The sequence below is a fragment of the Phodopus roborovskii genome, unplaced genomic scaffold (genome assembly GCF_943737965.1).
Source record: "Phodopus roborovskii unplaced genomic scaffold, PHOROB, whole genome shotgun sequence".
Lineage (NCBI taxonomy): Eukaryota > Metazoa > Chordata > Mammalia > Rodentia > Cricetidae > Phodopus > Phodopus roborovskii.
The window spans coordinates 39237-55938 of record NW_026125511.1 but is presented as its reverse complement, the minus strand read 5'-3'; the positions used below and the strand labels follow the sequence as shown (position 1 = coordinate 55938).

General features: G+C 40.2%; 1 protein-coding gene across 1 annotated transcript; it reads left to right on the top strand.

The window, feature by feature from the left end:
* Positions 1-2046: 2046 nt before the first annotated feature.
* LOC127216118 (eukaryotic translation initiation factor 1A, X-chromosomal) lies at positions 2047-15151 on the top strand. Its single transcript, XM_051176665.1, has 7 exons — positions 2047-2270; positions 6794-6877; positions 7430-7533; positions 8460-8510; positions 10546-10627; positions 11903-11994; positions 14846-15151. Exons 1-7 carry the CDS (start codon positions 2255-2257, stop codon positions 14849-14851), a joined length of 435 nt encoding a protein of 144 aa, XP_051032622.1. The 5' UTR covers positions 2047-2254; the 3' UTR covers positions 14852-15151.
* The last annotated feature ends 1551 nt before the right edge of the window (positions 15152-16702 follow it).

Here is a 16702-nt window from a genome sequence, read left to right as displayed (position 1 = left end):
CTTTTGAGATTGGGTTTGGTTTCACTGTATATGTAGATCAGGATGGTCTTAAACTCAGAGGTTCCTGCAACCTGTGTGCTGGGATTAAAGGTGTGTACTAGTATTCCCATGTTTTGTTTTATTTTGTTTCATTTGAGACAGGGTTTCTCTGTGTAACAGCCCTAACTGTTCTGGTACTTATTCTGTAGAACCCGCTGGCCTCAAACTCAGAGATTCTCCTGCCTCTGCCTCCCAGAGTGCTGGGATTAAAGGTGTGCGCCACTACCACCCTGTCACTTTTAATACTACTCTGAGAACTACATCTGTTTAGTTTCTCAGCCTCACTTCTATTCTTTTTTTTTTTTTTTTTTTTTTTTTTTTTCCTAATTGGATAATCCTTCACTGAGGGCAGGAGTTCCAGAACGTCTAACAATATTTCTGGTCTCAGTTGTCAACATCATCGATTCCTTCCTCCACTTTTGACAGGCAACCAGAACTGTCTACAGACACTATCAAATGTCCACAGTAGAGTGAAATACTGTATAATCTACTTTTAGATGATTATACCTCATTTATCTGTCATTAAGTCTCCTTCCCTATAGAAAGTGAAAATGCCAATGTTTCCCAAAAGGTTATTTAAAATAAACATATTTTAAATTTTTAAATATTATTACTGGAATGGGGGGTATGAGTGGTAATTAGAGGATACATATGTGTAGTTCTCTCCTCCCACCCTTATATGGGTTTCAGGGACTGAACTCATGTTGCCAAGCTTTCGTGGTAATTGCTCTTACCTACTGAGCCATCTTCCTAGCCTGAATAAGCCTGTTTTTAAGTGAAAGGATTTGCTCTGACTAGCTATGCAGTTATTCCTTTGCTGGGACTGCCAGAACAAAGAACCCGAGAATGGGTAATGGGCTGTTTAAACATCAGAAATGTACTTTCTCTTGGTTGTGTTGTTTTGTAATCAGGATCTCACTACATAGTCCAGGCTGTCCTGGAACTATGTATCCCAGCTTTAACCCAAACTTGCAGCAATCTTCCTGCCTCAGCCTCACATGTGCTAGAATTATAGATATGAACTACCAGGCTGCTACTTTTACTCGGTTTGGAAAGCTCCAACTCTAACATTAAAGTAGAGACTAGTCTGGTTTTTAATGAGGTCTCCATGGCTTACAGGTGGTTAGTGACTCCGGAAGTGTTCTTTAAGCCTCCTAATGCCTAGGTGCTAATTGCCTTCGGTTTTGTACTTGTTTTTGAGATAGGGTCTCACTCTGTAGCCCTGGCTAGCCTTTAAACTTCCTCTGTCTCCTCAAGCTGGGATTAAAGGCCTGTGTCACTATGCCTGACTTAATGTCATTTTCCAAGTCATACTGACTTGGTTTCAAGTCTAAGGATCTCATTTCAATATAGTCACTTCTTTAAAGACCTTACCCCCAAAAGCAGTCATATACAAAGGTATACTAAGTTAGAACTTTAGCGTGAATTTTGGGAGATCCAACCCCTAATATCAACTTTCTTCCATCCTTTTGTCCTGTATATGCTGAGCAACCTACTACTTGCAAACTTTCTGTTAAGTGTCGGCAATAAACAACAGACCTGGCTACAGTAAGTTAGGGAGGGCAGATTTATTTTTAAAGTACTACCAAAGTATCCTATTAAAGTTTGGAAAGGGAGGGCAGAAGGCTTTCCCCCCCCTTCCCCTCAGACTTTCCAGTGGCTGGGCCGATGAACAGGCCACATTAAAACTCAGCTAACTCTGAGGTTAATGAGTCAGCAGCTTGTCAAGCTAGGAACAGCAGATGGTGGGTAAGCCAGCATCCCTCACTATCTCAATTTCCCCTCCGCTCCTCCACTGTGACGCAGAGACCCAGCTGGCCCTTTCCGGACTCCAGAGCCTCGCTCCACCCACTGAGTGCCCTCCCCTGTCAGTGAGCCCCTCCCAAAAAGGCTTCTCCCTTGGCTCCCACCAGAAAGAAGGCTTCCTTTCAGCCACGCCTGCGCCATAGAGCTGAGGGAGGACGGGAGGCGGGCCCGGCGGGCGGGGGAGGAGGAGGGCGGAGAAAAGCACCGCCCGCAGCCGCGACGCCATTTGCCACTGGCAAGCGTGGGCGCAGGCGGCTTTCGGAAGCACCGGTGACCAACCTCTTCCGAGCACGCTTCTCGGCCTCCCGCACAGCCTTCGTCCCGCGCGTTTCTCAGCGTCGCCCCTCGGAGTCACCGCCGTTCCTGCTGCCATCCGGAGCACGGTCGCACACTCTGCCAGCTTGCCGCCATGCCCAAGAATAAAGGTAATGACGCCGGGACCGCGGCTTCGCTCCCCGCCGGCGCGTCTCTGGTCCAGCTCGCGGCCTCGAGGTCAGCCCAGGCCATACTGACCTTCCTGCCATCTTTCCTTGCCTCTTGTCTGGCAGCATTCTCTGCGTCCTACTTGGAGCTCGGCAGAAGCGCAAGGAAGTTACTCCTGGTTCCCAGTTTGGCCACATTGGGGTGGAGCCGACGCCATTTTTTGTAGGGCCTCCTGTGTAAGAATGTGGGCTTGTGCCCCTGATTCGCGCCACATTGACCGCGGCGCCAAAGGGACCCCTGGGAACACCTGCCTCGGGCTTCTTGGGCTTCTGGCACGTGGGGAGTTAAGCCCTGGGAGCGACTCTGAACTTTGAAAAGGAGTAATCCCTGCTTGCTTTCGTGCCCATCTGGCACCGCCTGCAAAGGCTTCTTTATGGACACTTACTTGATACTGTTGAAGCTGCTCCCAAGTAGCCAGTAGCCAGTAGCCAATACTTAGATGCATTTTTTTTTTCCGAGACAGTCTTATTGTAACAGCCTTGGCTGTCCTGGGACTCACTCTGTAGACCCAGGCTGGCCTTGAACGATATTCACACCTGCCTCTGCCTCCTAAGTGCTGGGATTAAAGCTGTGCGCCACCTCCTCCTATCTACTTTGATGCTTTTTAAAAGTTATCTCGAGAAAATTATTTTACTCCGTGGCTTTACGCGGCTTAACCCTACTTAGCCAAGTTTTCCACTTTTGCTTCAGATCATGTATTTGTTTTCATGGAAAAAAAATTAAATCCCATTCTGGGAACAATGTTCTTAAATAATCAGTCACGAGGTTACTTTTAATTTGGGATCTCCAAGATGAGGAGCCTAATCTAAGTAGAAGTACAGCATTCCTTAGGTCATTCTCATTTTTATAGTTACAGTATTTTGTGGTAATGTGTTTTTTGTAGGAACACATCTATCCTTAGCAGGACTCTGTCCCTGGGCTGAACTGGAGCTTACTCTACAACAGCCCAGACTAACATTGAACTTGGGATCCTCCTGTTTCAGCTTCCCAAGCTGCTGGAATTACAGGCTTGCCATACTTATTGTCCTTATAATTTCTCAAACATTGTGCAAGTAAAAATAGTAAAATACTCGTATTTCCTACAGAGGAGGAACACATTACCCAGTCCTTGGGCCAGTCAATGGTAGCTCATGCCTTTAATCCCAGAACTCAGGGGACTTTAGGGGGGCTGGTAGTATCTCTTGTGTTCCAGGACAGCCAAGGCTACACAAAGAAACCTGCCTCCAAAAGCCAAAATTATAAGATAAAATGAAGTTTTCCTTGTGCAGAAGAGATGTCTTCCTGGGAAAATTAGGTTCCCACACCCACATAGGGCAATTCATGACTGCCTGTAACTTCAGCTCTAGGAGATCCAGTGCCCTCTTCTGGCCCACTTGGGTACCCCAACATGCACACATGCAAGTCTTTGATAATTCATCCTTTGGGCCACCTCCCTTGAACCATGCCTGTTAGTGTTCTCTTTTCTAGAAGTTGGCTCCTGGGAGTCTACTTAATTACTCTTTGTACCTATCACTTCACATTAGCCCTCTGAATACTTGGTCACAGTTTTGTGAACAAACTGATTTGAGATAGACTTGCTATATGGCCCACTCTGACCTTGAATTCACTATCCCCACCCTGCTTCAGGGCCTCAAAAATCAAGGTTGCCAGGCTTTTTGTGCAGTGAGAATTTTTACTGATTGTCCTCAGAAAAGTATAATTATAGACACAATATATTCCAAGTTTTAAAATTCCTGTCCATAGACTTCCTTGTTCTGAAATGGCAACTGGATCATTTCAGTAGGTAAGGTATGTTATTCTCACCTTAATTCTAGTGACTAGATTTCCAGTTCCCCCATACTAGCTGTATGTGGGAAGGACAGGATTGGTGTCTGTCATAACCACATTGGCTTGATAGCACTTAGCCTAGAAGATGCTCAATAAATATTTGTTGAACTTACTCATCTCTCTTCTGGTGACTCCACCCATAGGTGAATAGTAGGTTCCCTTTGGTGCCAAGGAGACAAAACTTTCAGGCTAAATCACATCTAGTCACTAGCCTCGTATATTTGAGGAAAGCTCTTACCTGGGCTGTTTCTATGAAACACTTCTGTAGTTTTGAGAACTGTGCTTGAGCTTAGAAAGAAAGTGGGGTAAAAATAAAAGAATGGTTATTCAATTTATTGCTGTTTGGTCATATACTCAGGCTTGGTCTCACTCGTTTTCATTCGTTTTTGTTGTTTGTGACAGGGTCTCACTATGTACCTCTTAGCTGTCATGGAACTCACTATGTTGAACAGGCTGGCCTTGAACTCACAGAGATCCGCCTGCCTCTGCCTACCAAGTGCCAGTGTTAAAGATATGCACCAACATATCTGGCCTTCATTCTTTCAAAAGAGAATTTGAAGAGCATTTCATTTCATGGCAATAAAATAGAAAGAATGGCTGGGCAGTGGTGGTGGTGCACACACCTTTAATCCCAGTGCTCAGGAGGCAGAGGCTGGCAATCACTGAGTTCAAAGCCACCCTGATCTACAAGAACTAGTTCCAGAGCAGCCAGGGCTACACAGAGAAACCCTATCTCAAAACCGAAAGGTGGGGAGGAAGATTGTGATGCTTGAGATTACAGGCAAGCACCCATATACCTATCATACTGGTTTTATTTGCTGGGGAGGTTCAAGACAGGGTTTCTGTAATACAGCCCTGGCTGTCCTGGAACTAGTTCTGATAGCACACTATCTTTGAGATCACAGAGACCCATCCCCCTACCTCTGCCTTCTGAGTGCTAGGATTAAAAGTGTGGACCACCACACTTCTTTTTATTACTATATGATGTCCCGTTGCATAGTGCTACCATTTATATGCTTTCCCTTAAAAGATGTAGGGCTAGACAGGTGACTCATCACTAAGGGGTCTTCAGTTCAATTACCAGCAACCACATGGCAGCTTACAATTGTCTGCAACTCCATTTACAGGTCATCCAGTGCCCTTTTCCAGTGCCTCCTTTGGCACTGGACAGACTTGCCCGTGATGGACAGACATACATGCACATCAAACACCCATAAACATTAAATAAAATTTAAAGGAGGCTCTAGAGGCAATTAACACCTTGCTAAACTATCTCAGGTATGGTACATTTTAAAGACCAAGTTCAGAATCTTGAGCTGTCTTCTATCAGCATGAATCAATATGTTCTATTATAATAGCAATAACTTCATTTTTCTCTCTCGTGTCATCTTTTTACCAGGTCTTCTTTCGTAGGGGGGTCAGCTATGAGTAGGGCAAGGTGTTTTGGGGTTTTTTTTTTGTAATATTTATTAGGACCCAGTATGGTAGCTCACACTTGTAATACCAGCATTCAGGAGGCTGAGAGACATTATAAAGGTAGCCTAGACTATAGTGTGACACCCTATCCTTCTATCACAACTCCCCCCCCAAAAGGTTGGGGTCCATGTGGTTAAAATTTTGATGACAAAGTTCTCCAGAAGGGAGCCCTAATATGAGAGAGCTCTAGTAGGACAGAGAAGGATTAGGGCTGGATCTGGCACCCCAAGTTCATCAATTAAAATTTTGAGTGAGTTCTTTAACATCTGAACTTTAGTGAACTTACTGATCAACTGGGAATAAATGACTGTTAAATAGTAATCAAGTTGACTGTGACAAGTATGTGGGTGGCATTCTCAAATAGTAGTTACAGGCATGGTCATCTAACCATTCCTTAGGGCTGGTCCATGCCCAGCTGTAGATGGCCAACACAAAAGGAACTCAATGGCATCCTTGTCTTTGGAGGTTCTTTTATCAGATGTCCTGTCAGAGCTTTTTTGTTTGTTTGTTTGTGACAGGGTTTCTTTGTGTAGCTTTGTAGATCAGGGTGACCTCAACTCACAGAGATCCACCTGCCTCTGCCTCCCAAGTGCTGGATTAAAAGTGTATGCTACCACTGCCCGGCTCAGAGCTTTTGGTTTTTAAATACCTTACTCGACAGCTCCTTTGCTTATATAATATGGCTTCTGGTGTGGGTTTTTATGGGATTCCTGTGTGTGCGAATGATTCTGTGTCTCAGTGTCTATATGCATTTCTTTGGCTCTTGTTTGGCTTTGTCATTCCTATTTGTTTTTGATTTATCTGATTGTGTTTTATTATTCCTTAGATGCCTGTTCATTTTCTCATGAGACACAGAAAGGGGGTAGCTTCAGATAGGAGGGGAAGTGGGGAAGAACTGGGAGATGGGGGAGACCAGAATATATTAAACAATTTCAATAAAAGAAAAATGAGTATGTTATTTAAGGTGCAAGCTCCCCAAAGAAAATTCTGTGAGGATAAAGGAGGGTAACGTGGTAACATTATACACCTGAACATGGTAAGTTTTACATGACTGATCAGATTAGATGAATTTTTAAATTTAATTGACATTTAAAGATAGTTTTCTAAGGCTGTTAAAAGTGTATGTTTAACACTGTTGATGTTTTCTTTAACAACCCACTAGGAAAAGGAGGTAAAAACAGACGTAGAGGAAAGAATGAGAATGAATCTGAAAAGCGAGAGCTGGTGTTCAAAGAGGATGGACAAGGTAAGAGGCCAGATAAGTTGGGCTCTTGTTAGATTTTTCTATTTGTCTGTTTTCTTGTGTTGGGGACCAAACATTTTCTGACTTTCCAAGAATAATTCAGCAAGGATATCACTACCATTTAAAGTGATTGTACTGAAGATTCCATGAGATTGCTCTAAAGATTCAAAGAGAGAAATAAGGATACAAAACAGGTAAAGATCTCAGTGTGAGCTGTATGAGGTATACTGTACATACTAGGACATGGCACCTTTGATCTATAGGAGTAGTAGTCACCAGGGCAGTAGTCAGTCTGTCTCCTTACTGAAAACAAGTAGATAATTAAAACATGTAATAACAGACTCAGGTTGTTATATTACAAAGTATTATTTCTGGTTCAACCATTAACTAGCCAAGTGTTTAGCTCCCTTCTATTTATTTTATATTTGCTGTATGTATTTTTATCCCTAACTGGTGTAGCCACATGTTGTTGTCAATCTTCAATGGATATACAAAGTTGATTTCATCAAAAAAGCAGTATTTCATCTTTTTTTCTCCCCTACCTCATCCATGTAGAATATGCTCAGGTAATCAAAATGTTGGGAAATGGACGATTAGAAGCAATGTGTTTTGATGGTGTAAAGAGATTGTGCCACATCAGAGGGAAATTGAGGAAAAAGGTGAGTGTGTGGTCAGAACATTTATTTTATTCTACTATGAAAGTGTTAAGGAAGGTAGAGGAAATGTCTCTACCTGGGTGGATGTGTGTGTGTGTTTTGCAGGGAAGCCACCTCAGGGCCTTTTAGCAAGTTAAGCACAACCACACTAGCAAATATAATTTGAGGGACATTCTGAAAATGGATAACCCTGGCTTTAGAAAATGTTGATGTGACCAGTCGTTGGTGGCACACACATTTAATCCCAGCACTTGAGAGGCAGAGGCAGGCGGATCTCTGAGTTTGAGGCCAGCCTGGTCTATAGAGCAAGTTCCAGGACAGGCTCCAAAGCCACAAAGAAACCCTATCTCAAAAAATCAAAACAATAAAAAAAAAAAAAGAAAGAAAGAAAATGTTGATGTTGGGCTGGAGAGATGGTTCAGCGGTTAAGATCACTGGCTGCTCTTCCAGGGGACCTAGGTTCAGCTCCCAGCAACCACATGGCAGCTCACAGCTATCTGTAATTCCAGATCTAGGGGATCTGACACCTTCACACCAGTACACATAAAATAAAGTTTTAAAAAAAGGAAAAAAATGTTTATCTTATGAAAAAAAGAAAGGACTGGAAAAGTATTCCAGTTTTAAGGAGCACTAAAGGCTGGCAAATGGCCTTTTGGGTTCTGGGAAGTCCCAACTCTTGAGTGATAGTGGGGTTCGGGGTAAGAGTGTGTTTTAGTGATATCAATCCTTTACAAGGAAAATGGTTGTGAAAACTGTATACATCTGGGTGGGTAAAAGACAAAAAGAGAGACTTAGAAAACCACAACATTTTCTGTTTTCATATAGATAGCCAAGTGAATTGGGAATTCATCTGTTTCAAAGTGAATCACCTGGAATTTCTTGATTCTACTTTATTTAAGATATATTATGCAGGGTCTTTTCTTTTGTAGGTTTGGATAAATACCTCAGACATCATATTGGTGGGGCTTCGAGATTACCAGGTAAAAATTACTTCTAAATTTGTTCTTGATTTACTTGAACTTGATGAGCCATTTCCTAATAGCCTGTTGTATTTTAGGTATTATGCTTGGTGTCCTTGGAATTATGGTTCCCAAATACCAATCTAAGAAGTCAAACATTAGTTTTTATAGAGCAAAAATGGTCTTCTTATCTTTACTATTTGAAGTTTCTGCTTGTAGAATAAATGATACAGGGTTGGGAAGATGGCTTAGTGGTTAAGAACACTGTCTATTTTTCTAGATGACCTAGGTTCAATTCCCAGCACTCACTCAGTAGCTCACAACTGTCTATAACTCCATTTCCAGGGAACCTAACACCATCACACCAATGCACATAAAATCAAAATAAATGAGAATACCTGGTGGGCGTTAGTGGCGTACTCCTTTAATCCCAGCACTCAGGAAGCAGAGGCAGGCCTGTTCTACAAAGCTATTTCCATGACAGGCTCCAAAGAAATACAGAGAGACCCTGTCTCAAAAAAACCAAAAGAAAATTACAAAGACAAATTGCCATCAAGGCAGCTACCTAAGCCTGATGATCTGAGTTTAGATCCCCAGAATGTACGCAAAGGTGGAAGGAAAGGATTAGTTCCACAAAGTTGCCCTCTTACGTCTACATGTATCCAGTAACCACAGGTATACAGTAATACCGTTTTTAAAGAAATAGATAAATTGGTGAAGTTATGTAATAAAGGCAATACAAGGAAAGATTTGTTTGATTCTCACAGTTTAAGAGTACAGTTCATCATGGTGGAGAAATGACAGCAGGAGCTGGGGTAGCTGGTCTCCCTGCATCTGTAGTCAGGAAGCAGAGGGAGATGAATGAATGCTAGTATTCATCTTGTGAGGTTTTTTTTAATTCAGTCCATGACCTCACCCTATGGACTAGCACTGCCTGCATTTAGCATGAACCTCCCTATCATAATAAACCTAATCTAGAAACTCACTCATAAATAGACCTAAAGATTTGTTTTTGTTGGACTGGGCAGTGGATCTCTGTGAGTTTGAGGCCAGCCTAGTTTATAGAACTAAAATAAACCTAAAGATTTATTTTTGTTGGACTGGGCAGTGGATCTCTGTGAGTTTGAGGCCAGCCTGGTTTATAGAGCTAGTGCCAGGACAGGCTACAAATCTACAAAGAAAAAGCCTGTCTCAAAAAACCAAACCCAAAAAAAAAAAAAAATGTTATTTTTGTTGTGATTCTAAATCCTCTCAAATTCTCAAATTGACAAGATTAATAATTATTATAGTTACCTTAAACATATATGAAAGGGCATATTTATTTCCTTAGAGCAGGGCTGGAAAGATGGCTCAGCAGTTAAGAATGCTTGCTGCTCTTACAAAGGAGCAGAGTTTGATTCCCAGCACTCACATTAGGTGGCTCCCATCCACCTGTAATTCCAGTTCTAAGGGATCTGATGCCCCCTTCCAGCCTCCACAGGTATATTTGTGTATGTATGCATACAGTTTTTAAAATCCTCAGGTTGTGATAACAAATCTCAGTCTTTGGCTTTCAGTGTGTAAATTGTAGTTCCAGGGGGTCATTTGTGCTTATGATAGAAGGGTAATTATAAATAATATAAAAGATGAGATATCTTTCCTTGTTTTTTAACTTTATGTGCATTAGTGTTTTGTCATGGGTGCCTAGGCCCCTGAATTTTTAATTGTTGCTTAGTTAATGTTACTAAAACTTCCATTTGAGTTCATCCTAAGGAAAGTGATAAAGATTTTTATAGCAAAGCATTGAGATTTGATGTTTTGTTTATTTGCTTTGGTTGGTTTTGGGTTTTTGGTTTTTCAAGATAGGGTTTCTTTGTTGTCCTGGCTGCCCTGGAACTCACTCTATAGGCTAGACTGACCTGGAACTCAGAGGGCTGGTTGCCTCTTCCTTCTGGGTGCCAGGATTAAAGCCCTGCACCACCACTGCCCAGCTAGAGATTTGATTGAATTTGAAAGTAATGAATGACATTACAGATAACAGTGTGATATAATCAGATCTAATTGTTTTTGTTTTAAGGATAACAAAGCTGATGTCATTTTAAAATACAATGCAGATGAAGCTAGAAGTCTCAAGGCATATGGCGAACTTCCAGAGCATGGTAATGACCGAGTCACCATTAACTTTCATATGGTTTTTAGGTTATCTACTAGTGTTTAGGCAGTGAAATTCTGTTGCTCCTGTTTATTTTTGTGCTTACATGATTGTAATTTCTCTTTAAATCCACTCTTACCAGAACAGAATTTTAGTAACTTCTTTCCTATGGTAGCTAGTATGAAACACAAGCAGGTATACTTAACTCTAGTATCATTTCTACCTTCAAGAAAAACTGTTGATGCAGTGCAGTTGTGACCACCTTAGAGTACACAAAGACCTGGGTTGGGTGACTAACACTACAGAAAAACATCCCTCCAAGTATCTGCCCTTGTTTGTCTGTTTATATGTGTAAATAGAAGGGGTCGTGATTAAGTAGCATGGATGTTTTCCCCCTCAAAATATAATTTATCTATAACCTTATCAAAGGGAAAATAGAATGTATACAGTTTTATAAATCAGAATTTTTTTACATAGCAGTTACTCTTTTTAAAAAATTTGCCTCCATTTTCTCATGAAAACATGACTTTGTAACCAGTAAGGCCCTACTGCCTGGAATGGTGGCACATGCCTTTAATCCTTGCATTCAGGAGACAGAGGTAAGTGAATCTCTGAGTTCGAAGCCAGCCTGGTCTACAGAGTCAGATCCAGGACAACCAGAGCTGTTACACAGAGAAACCCTGTCTCAAAAACAAAAAAAAAAAAAAAAAAGAGGTGTTGCTGAGAATTATAAACTTGCCCTTCTAATCTTGGAGATGGTTAAAAAAAAATGGGGGTGGAGTAGCATGGTTGGTTCCTTTTCATTCCTTAGTGGAAAGTATGATGTGCCCCGATATTTCTTTCTAATTAATGATTGATGGGAATCAGTTGTTCTTTTCTTAGTCTCTTTCTCCCTCTCTCTTTCTTTCTGTATAGTTCATTTTGATGAGGTGTTAAGTTTTCTGAACACTTGAAACCATCCCAGTGATGACTTCTCAAATCTTTCTCCCTTCTAAAGAAACTTAGTTTATCTTGTATTTTGTCTTTTTGAGATAGGAACTAAAGTTAGTATGTATACAAACTTGTGAAGCATACCTAGGATGTAATTGCTTCAGAATTAGTATAATTAAACCTTGACGTGCTAAATAATAGCCCTGTAAACAAATGAAAATCAAAATACTCTGTTTTAATATTTTGCTTCATATAGCAAGATTAGTAGAAAGTTGGAAGACAGCATTTTGATTTTTATATATATGTGTGTGTGTGTGTGTGTGTCTATATATATATATTTTTTTTTCTTTAGCGAAAATCAATGAAACTGATACATTTGGTCCCGGAGATGATGATGAAATTCAGTTTGATGACATTGGAGATGATGATGAAGACATTGATGATGTAAGTAGATACAGTCTGTTTTTTCTGGTTTTTGTTCATGTGTTACATACATACAAAGATAGTAGCCCTTTCCCTTAAGTTCTTATAGTACTAGGAATGTAGAACATTTAAATGAGCATATATATTTAGGGGTGGGGGAATATGAAAGTTAAGGCACTGTTCAGAAAGAGGAAGAAGATCAAGGTGAAGAGATAAAAGAATAGTAGGTGGTTATTGGATAGAGGCAAAACATGCGTGCACGTATGAAATGTCACAATAAAAATAATTATTTAACCCAATTAATACATATAAATAAAAGTGTATTTTGAGACTTAGCCATGGGTTAAATCATAAGAATTATTTAGAGGTCAAACTGATAGCAAGGTATAATAACACATACCTGTAATTCTGGTAATTGGGAGGCTGAAGCCATGTGATGCTGCAAGTTTGAGGCCAGCCTTGGTTGCAATGCCAGCAAATACCAGGCCAGCTGGGGCTACCTAGCAATATTTGCACCACACCCAGCTTTCAACATAATACTACCATAACAAAACATTTTAGGAGCTGGAGAAAATGTTTTATCAGTTAAAAGTGTATACTGTTCTGGTGGAGGACCCAACTTTTCCTAGATCACACATCAGACAGCTTATAAATGCCTGTGACTCCAATTCCAAAGGCTCTGAAGCATTTTTCTAGCCTCTGTTAGCAAACACACATGCATTTATTATATGTGCATTGATGTTTTGCTTGCACATATGTCTGTGTGGTGACATCAGATCCCCTGGAACTGGAGTTACAGGCAGGTGTGAGCTGCCATGTAGGTCCTGGTCCTCTAGAAGAATAGTTGATGTTCTTAACTGCTGAGTAATCTCTAGTCCCACTAGTTACACTTAAAAAAAATATTAGCTAATAACCATCTGTAACTCCAGTTCCCAGTGGATTTTATGCCTCCCTCTGGCCTCTGAGGGCACTAGGCTCAAATGTGATACACACAGAAAATAAATTACATTTTAAGGCATACTCCCACAATAGAGAGTCATTTTTTAGAACATTTTTAAACATAGCTTTCTTTGAGGATCTTGAACCTAGCCAAAAGCATTTCCTCCCTTTTTATGTTGTAGCTTAGTAGTACTTGCCTAGCATGTACAAGGCCTAGTAATTAAAATAGAGAGGAGGAGAGGAAAAGAAAAGAATAGGAAGCCAAATAGGAAGCCAGGGGTATATTAAGGGGAGGATGGTGCTGAATTTATGTCCTCCTTTTACAATATCTTCGTCTATTTTGTCTTTTACTTAAATGTAGTATGTGTGGGTTGGGTGCCCATGCAGACCAGAAGAGAGCATCAATCAGATCCTCTGGATTTGGAGTTAAAGAAAGTTGTGGTCCACCCAATGTGGATACCGGTAACAAAACTTTGCAGTAGCAGTACACAGTTTTAACCAGTGGGCCATCTCCACCCCAGAATTCACATTGTAATGAACATTATTTTGAAACATTTGTTTATTCTGTTTGTATGGATGGATGGACAAGTACACTCGTGCTTAAGGCATACATGTAGAAGTTAGTTCATATGAATTCCAGAGAGCCTCAGGACATTTCTTGGTTGTTTTTGTTTGTTTGTTTTAAATAAGTTTGTTGTGTCACCTTAGAACTCAGCTTTTTCCCTTGGTAGATATTTATTTCTCTGCCAGTTTTTTAAGTGTTAATAGATGTTCTATCTGTACTTCTCTAACCAAATACAAAGAAAAGGATTGAAGATACACTTAACTAGTTTTTAAAAAGGTCATGTTCCCTCTGGCAAAGTGGCTCAGTGGTTAAGAATGCTTATTGCTCATTCAGCAGAGGACCCTGGTTTGGTTCCCAGCACCCATATGAGCAATTTCTGCTCTAGGAAATCTGACATCCTCTTCTGGCCTCCACTGGTACCAACATACATATGTGCAAGCACAGACACAAAAACTGAAGCCTTATTTATTTAAGAAGTGAAATGTAAAATAAAATCTCAAATAAGCAATGCAAAAGGAAGGAGACAGCAAACCTAATTAAGAATATTCTCAGGTGCTGGGGGTGGTACACTCCTTTAAACCCAGCACTCGGGAGACAGAGTCAGAAGGATCTGTGTGAGTTTGAGGCCAACCTGGTCTTCAAAGTAAGTTCCAGAACAGCTACACAGAAGAATATTTGGCTAGACTAGAGAGCCTGCTGGATGGTTAAGAGTGCTTACAACTGTTGCAGAGGACTTCAGTTTGGTTCTCACAGCTGCCTATAACTACAGCTCCAGAGGTTCAGTATCATCTTCTGACCTTAGTGGGTACCTTCACACATAAATATAATGTGTATCATATAGAATATTATGAGGTCAGAATTTCTGCAAGTGAGCTACAATAGAAAAATGCTTACTTAGGTAATTTTTGTATTGACACTGGGTTGATTTCCAATATAGCCTGTGACAAATTTCACTCATGCAGAGTGTTAGGATGTAAGAGTTCTTTTCTCCTGGATTGGTTCAGTGTAAAGTGCTTACCAAACACCCTGAGAATCTACATTCAGCTCCACAGCACACATAAAGCTGGCTACAGTAACTAAACCTAGTGCTTTTATGGCAAAGTCAGAGGTGGAGACAGGAACCTCTGGAAGCTTAGACCAGCTAGCCTGGTAATACCTAAGTGTGAACAAAAAAATACAATTTATCAAACAAGGTGGAAAAGTGTGAGGGCCAACACCTGAGGTCCTCTTCCTGCAACCCACCTAATACACACCACACTCACAGTAGTCATGTGAATTGGCACATTCATGTAAAGGAACTTTTTAAAAGATTTTTTTAGAAGTATTTTTTTTTTTTTTTCTTTGACTTAATGTTCTTTTCTCTTTCAGATCTAAAATGAGCTCAACATGTTACATTCCGGTCCTTCTGAAGATTGCCCTACAAATTTGAAATCTGGCCAGTCATAGACCTCAAGGAAAAGTTTTCACTCTCTTGATTGTAATTTGTTGAGGCAGACTTGATTCGATACTAAGATCGCTTCTTTCAAAACTGATAATATCTTAAGTGATATGTTAAGCCCACTTTCTTTGTTCATTTGATGTAACAGAACTCAAAATCATGATCATGTAAGAAAAAAAAATACTGCCTTTCCTACTTTGACCACTTCCAGTAAGTAAATGGATGTTTTGAATAAACCATTTGCCTTGTACTCATTATAAATCATGATTAAGCCCTCCTTTTGCATAGCTGTTGACTGTACAGTCTTTGTGTATATTCCAGTTGCCCAGAGATTTTGATACAAATGGAGGCAGAAAACTGTTTTTTTGTTTTCTATTTTGAGACAGGGTCTAACTTTGTATCTGAGGTTAGCTTGGAATTAACTATAGTCCTAGTGGACCTCAAACTCACTATGATCCTCCTTTATCAGCCTCCTGGGTGCTGAGATTATATGTGTGTACTACTATACCTGGCAGAAATCTATTTAAAGGCAAAAAATGAGGTCTGCTTTGCATATTTAATTATGTGGCTATTTTTATACTAGTTTTGATAACATGTAAGTTCTTTTCATGATTTTGTTTTGCAGTCATCAACTTACTGGGGGAGGAAAGGCATTTCCAAAATGTTTTAGAAAATTGGCTTTTAATGCCAATTTTGAATTAAGGTCAGAAGTTTCAGAAATTGGACACTAGGTGGTGCTCAGTTGTCTAAACATTAATAATACTTTTTTAATTATTGAGATGGTTTCTTTTTTCAACTAGTGTGAGTAGGAAATCCCTAAACAAAGAAAAAACTGTTTTACTCATGTGCATAGAGTATTTTTACCAAAAAGATTGTGTTGAAGTGTTGCTTTTTTCAGGAGTCTGACTCACATAAGCTACAATTCTAAGTGCTTTATAAACACATAAGATATAGGCAAGTGAAGATTTAAGTTCATAAGAATATGAATGTTATATAACAAAAGTATAAATTAATGCTTTTTAAGGCTTTCCCTAAACTGAGGGGGAAATGAGGGGATAATAAACATAGCCTGATATAATGACATTACCTGTAACCCTGCACTTGTGAGGTCCAGGCAGGAGGATCAGGAGTTCAAAATACAAATGTAGTGAAAAGATGTTTTCTTATTTGTGAATCTAAGAGCTGTAGCTGAAAAAATAGCATGCTGCAGAAAACATTATACTCTGACTTTACATTAGGGACAAGTTTATTCTGTAGACAGTCTGGGGAGGGTCCCAGGGATCCCATTTTCTTTTTACAGGGAATTTGGGTGTGCTATTATTTAGGAGTTACCATTGCAGTTAGAGCTTGGCTAGTCAGAATTCACTGTACACAGTGAAAACATGCAAGTTTAAAACCAAGATCCATCATGCAGCTTATGGACCTTGTACTCTACTAGCATCAGAAAACTTTTCATTAATGAAAAGGAATGCATATTACATGGTTCCAAAAAACAGGATCTTCTCTAATCCCTTTCTTAACTATGACTTCATCTCAGGTTTTCCTACTCAGCTTCAAAATCTGAGGTGCCATAACAACAGTAGAAAAGATGAAGTAATGTATTTTTTATTCTGATGAGTTTCTTAGTGATTAACTAGGCAGAGTGTATCTGAGACCAAGGGCTGAAAAGCCCTTGCTAAGCAGTTGTCTTCATAAGTAATTAGACCTTTGGACCTTAAAAGTGTTTCACCAGCTGGATATGGCATACACCTGTGATCCCAGCATCGGAGGAGTTGTTGAATCATGGC

Bases quoted from the DNA above. Each gene is read 5' to 3' on its own strand.
- LOC127216118 (XM_051176665.1), top strand. The intron at 7,534-8,459 runs GTGAGTGTGTGG...TTTCTTTTGTAG, and splicing joins GAGGGAAATTGAGGAAAAAG to GTTTGGATAAATACCTCAGA. The intron at 8,511-10,545 runs GTAAAAATTACT...TTTTGTTTTAAG, and splicing joins TGGGGCTTCGAGATTACCAG to GATAACAAAGCTGATGTCAT.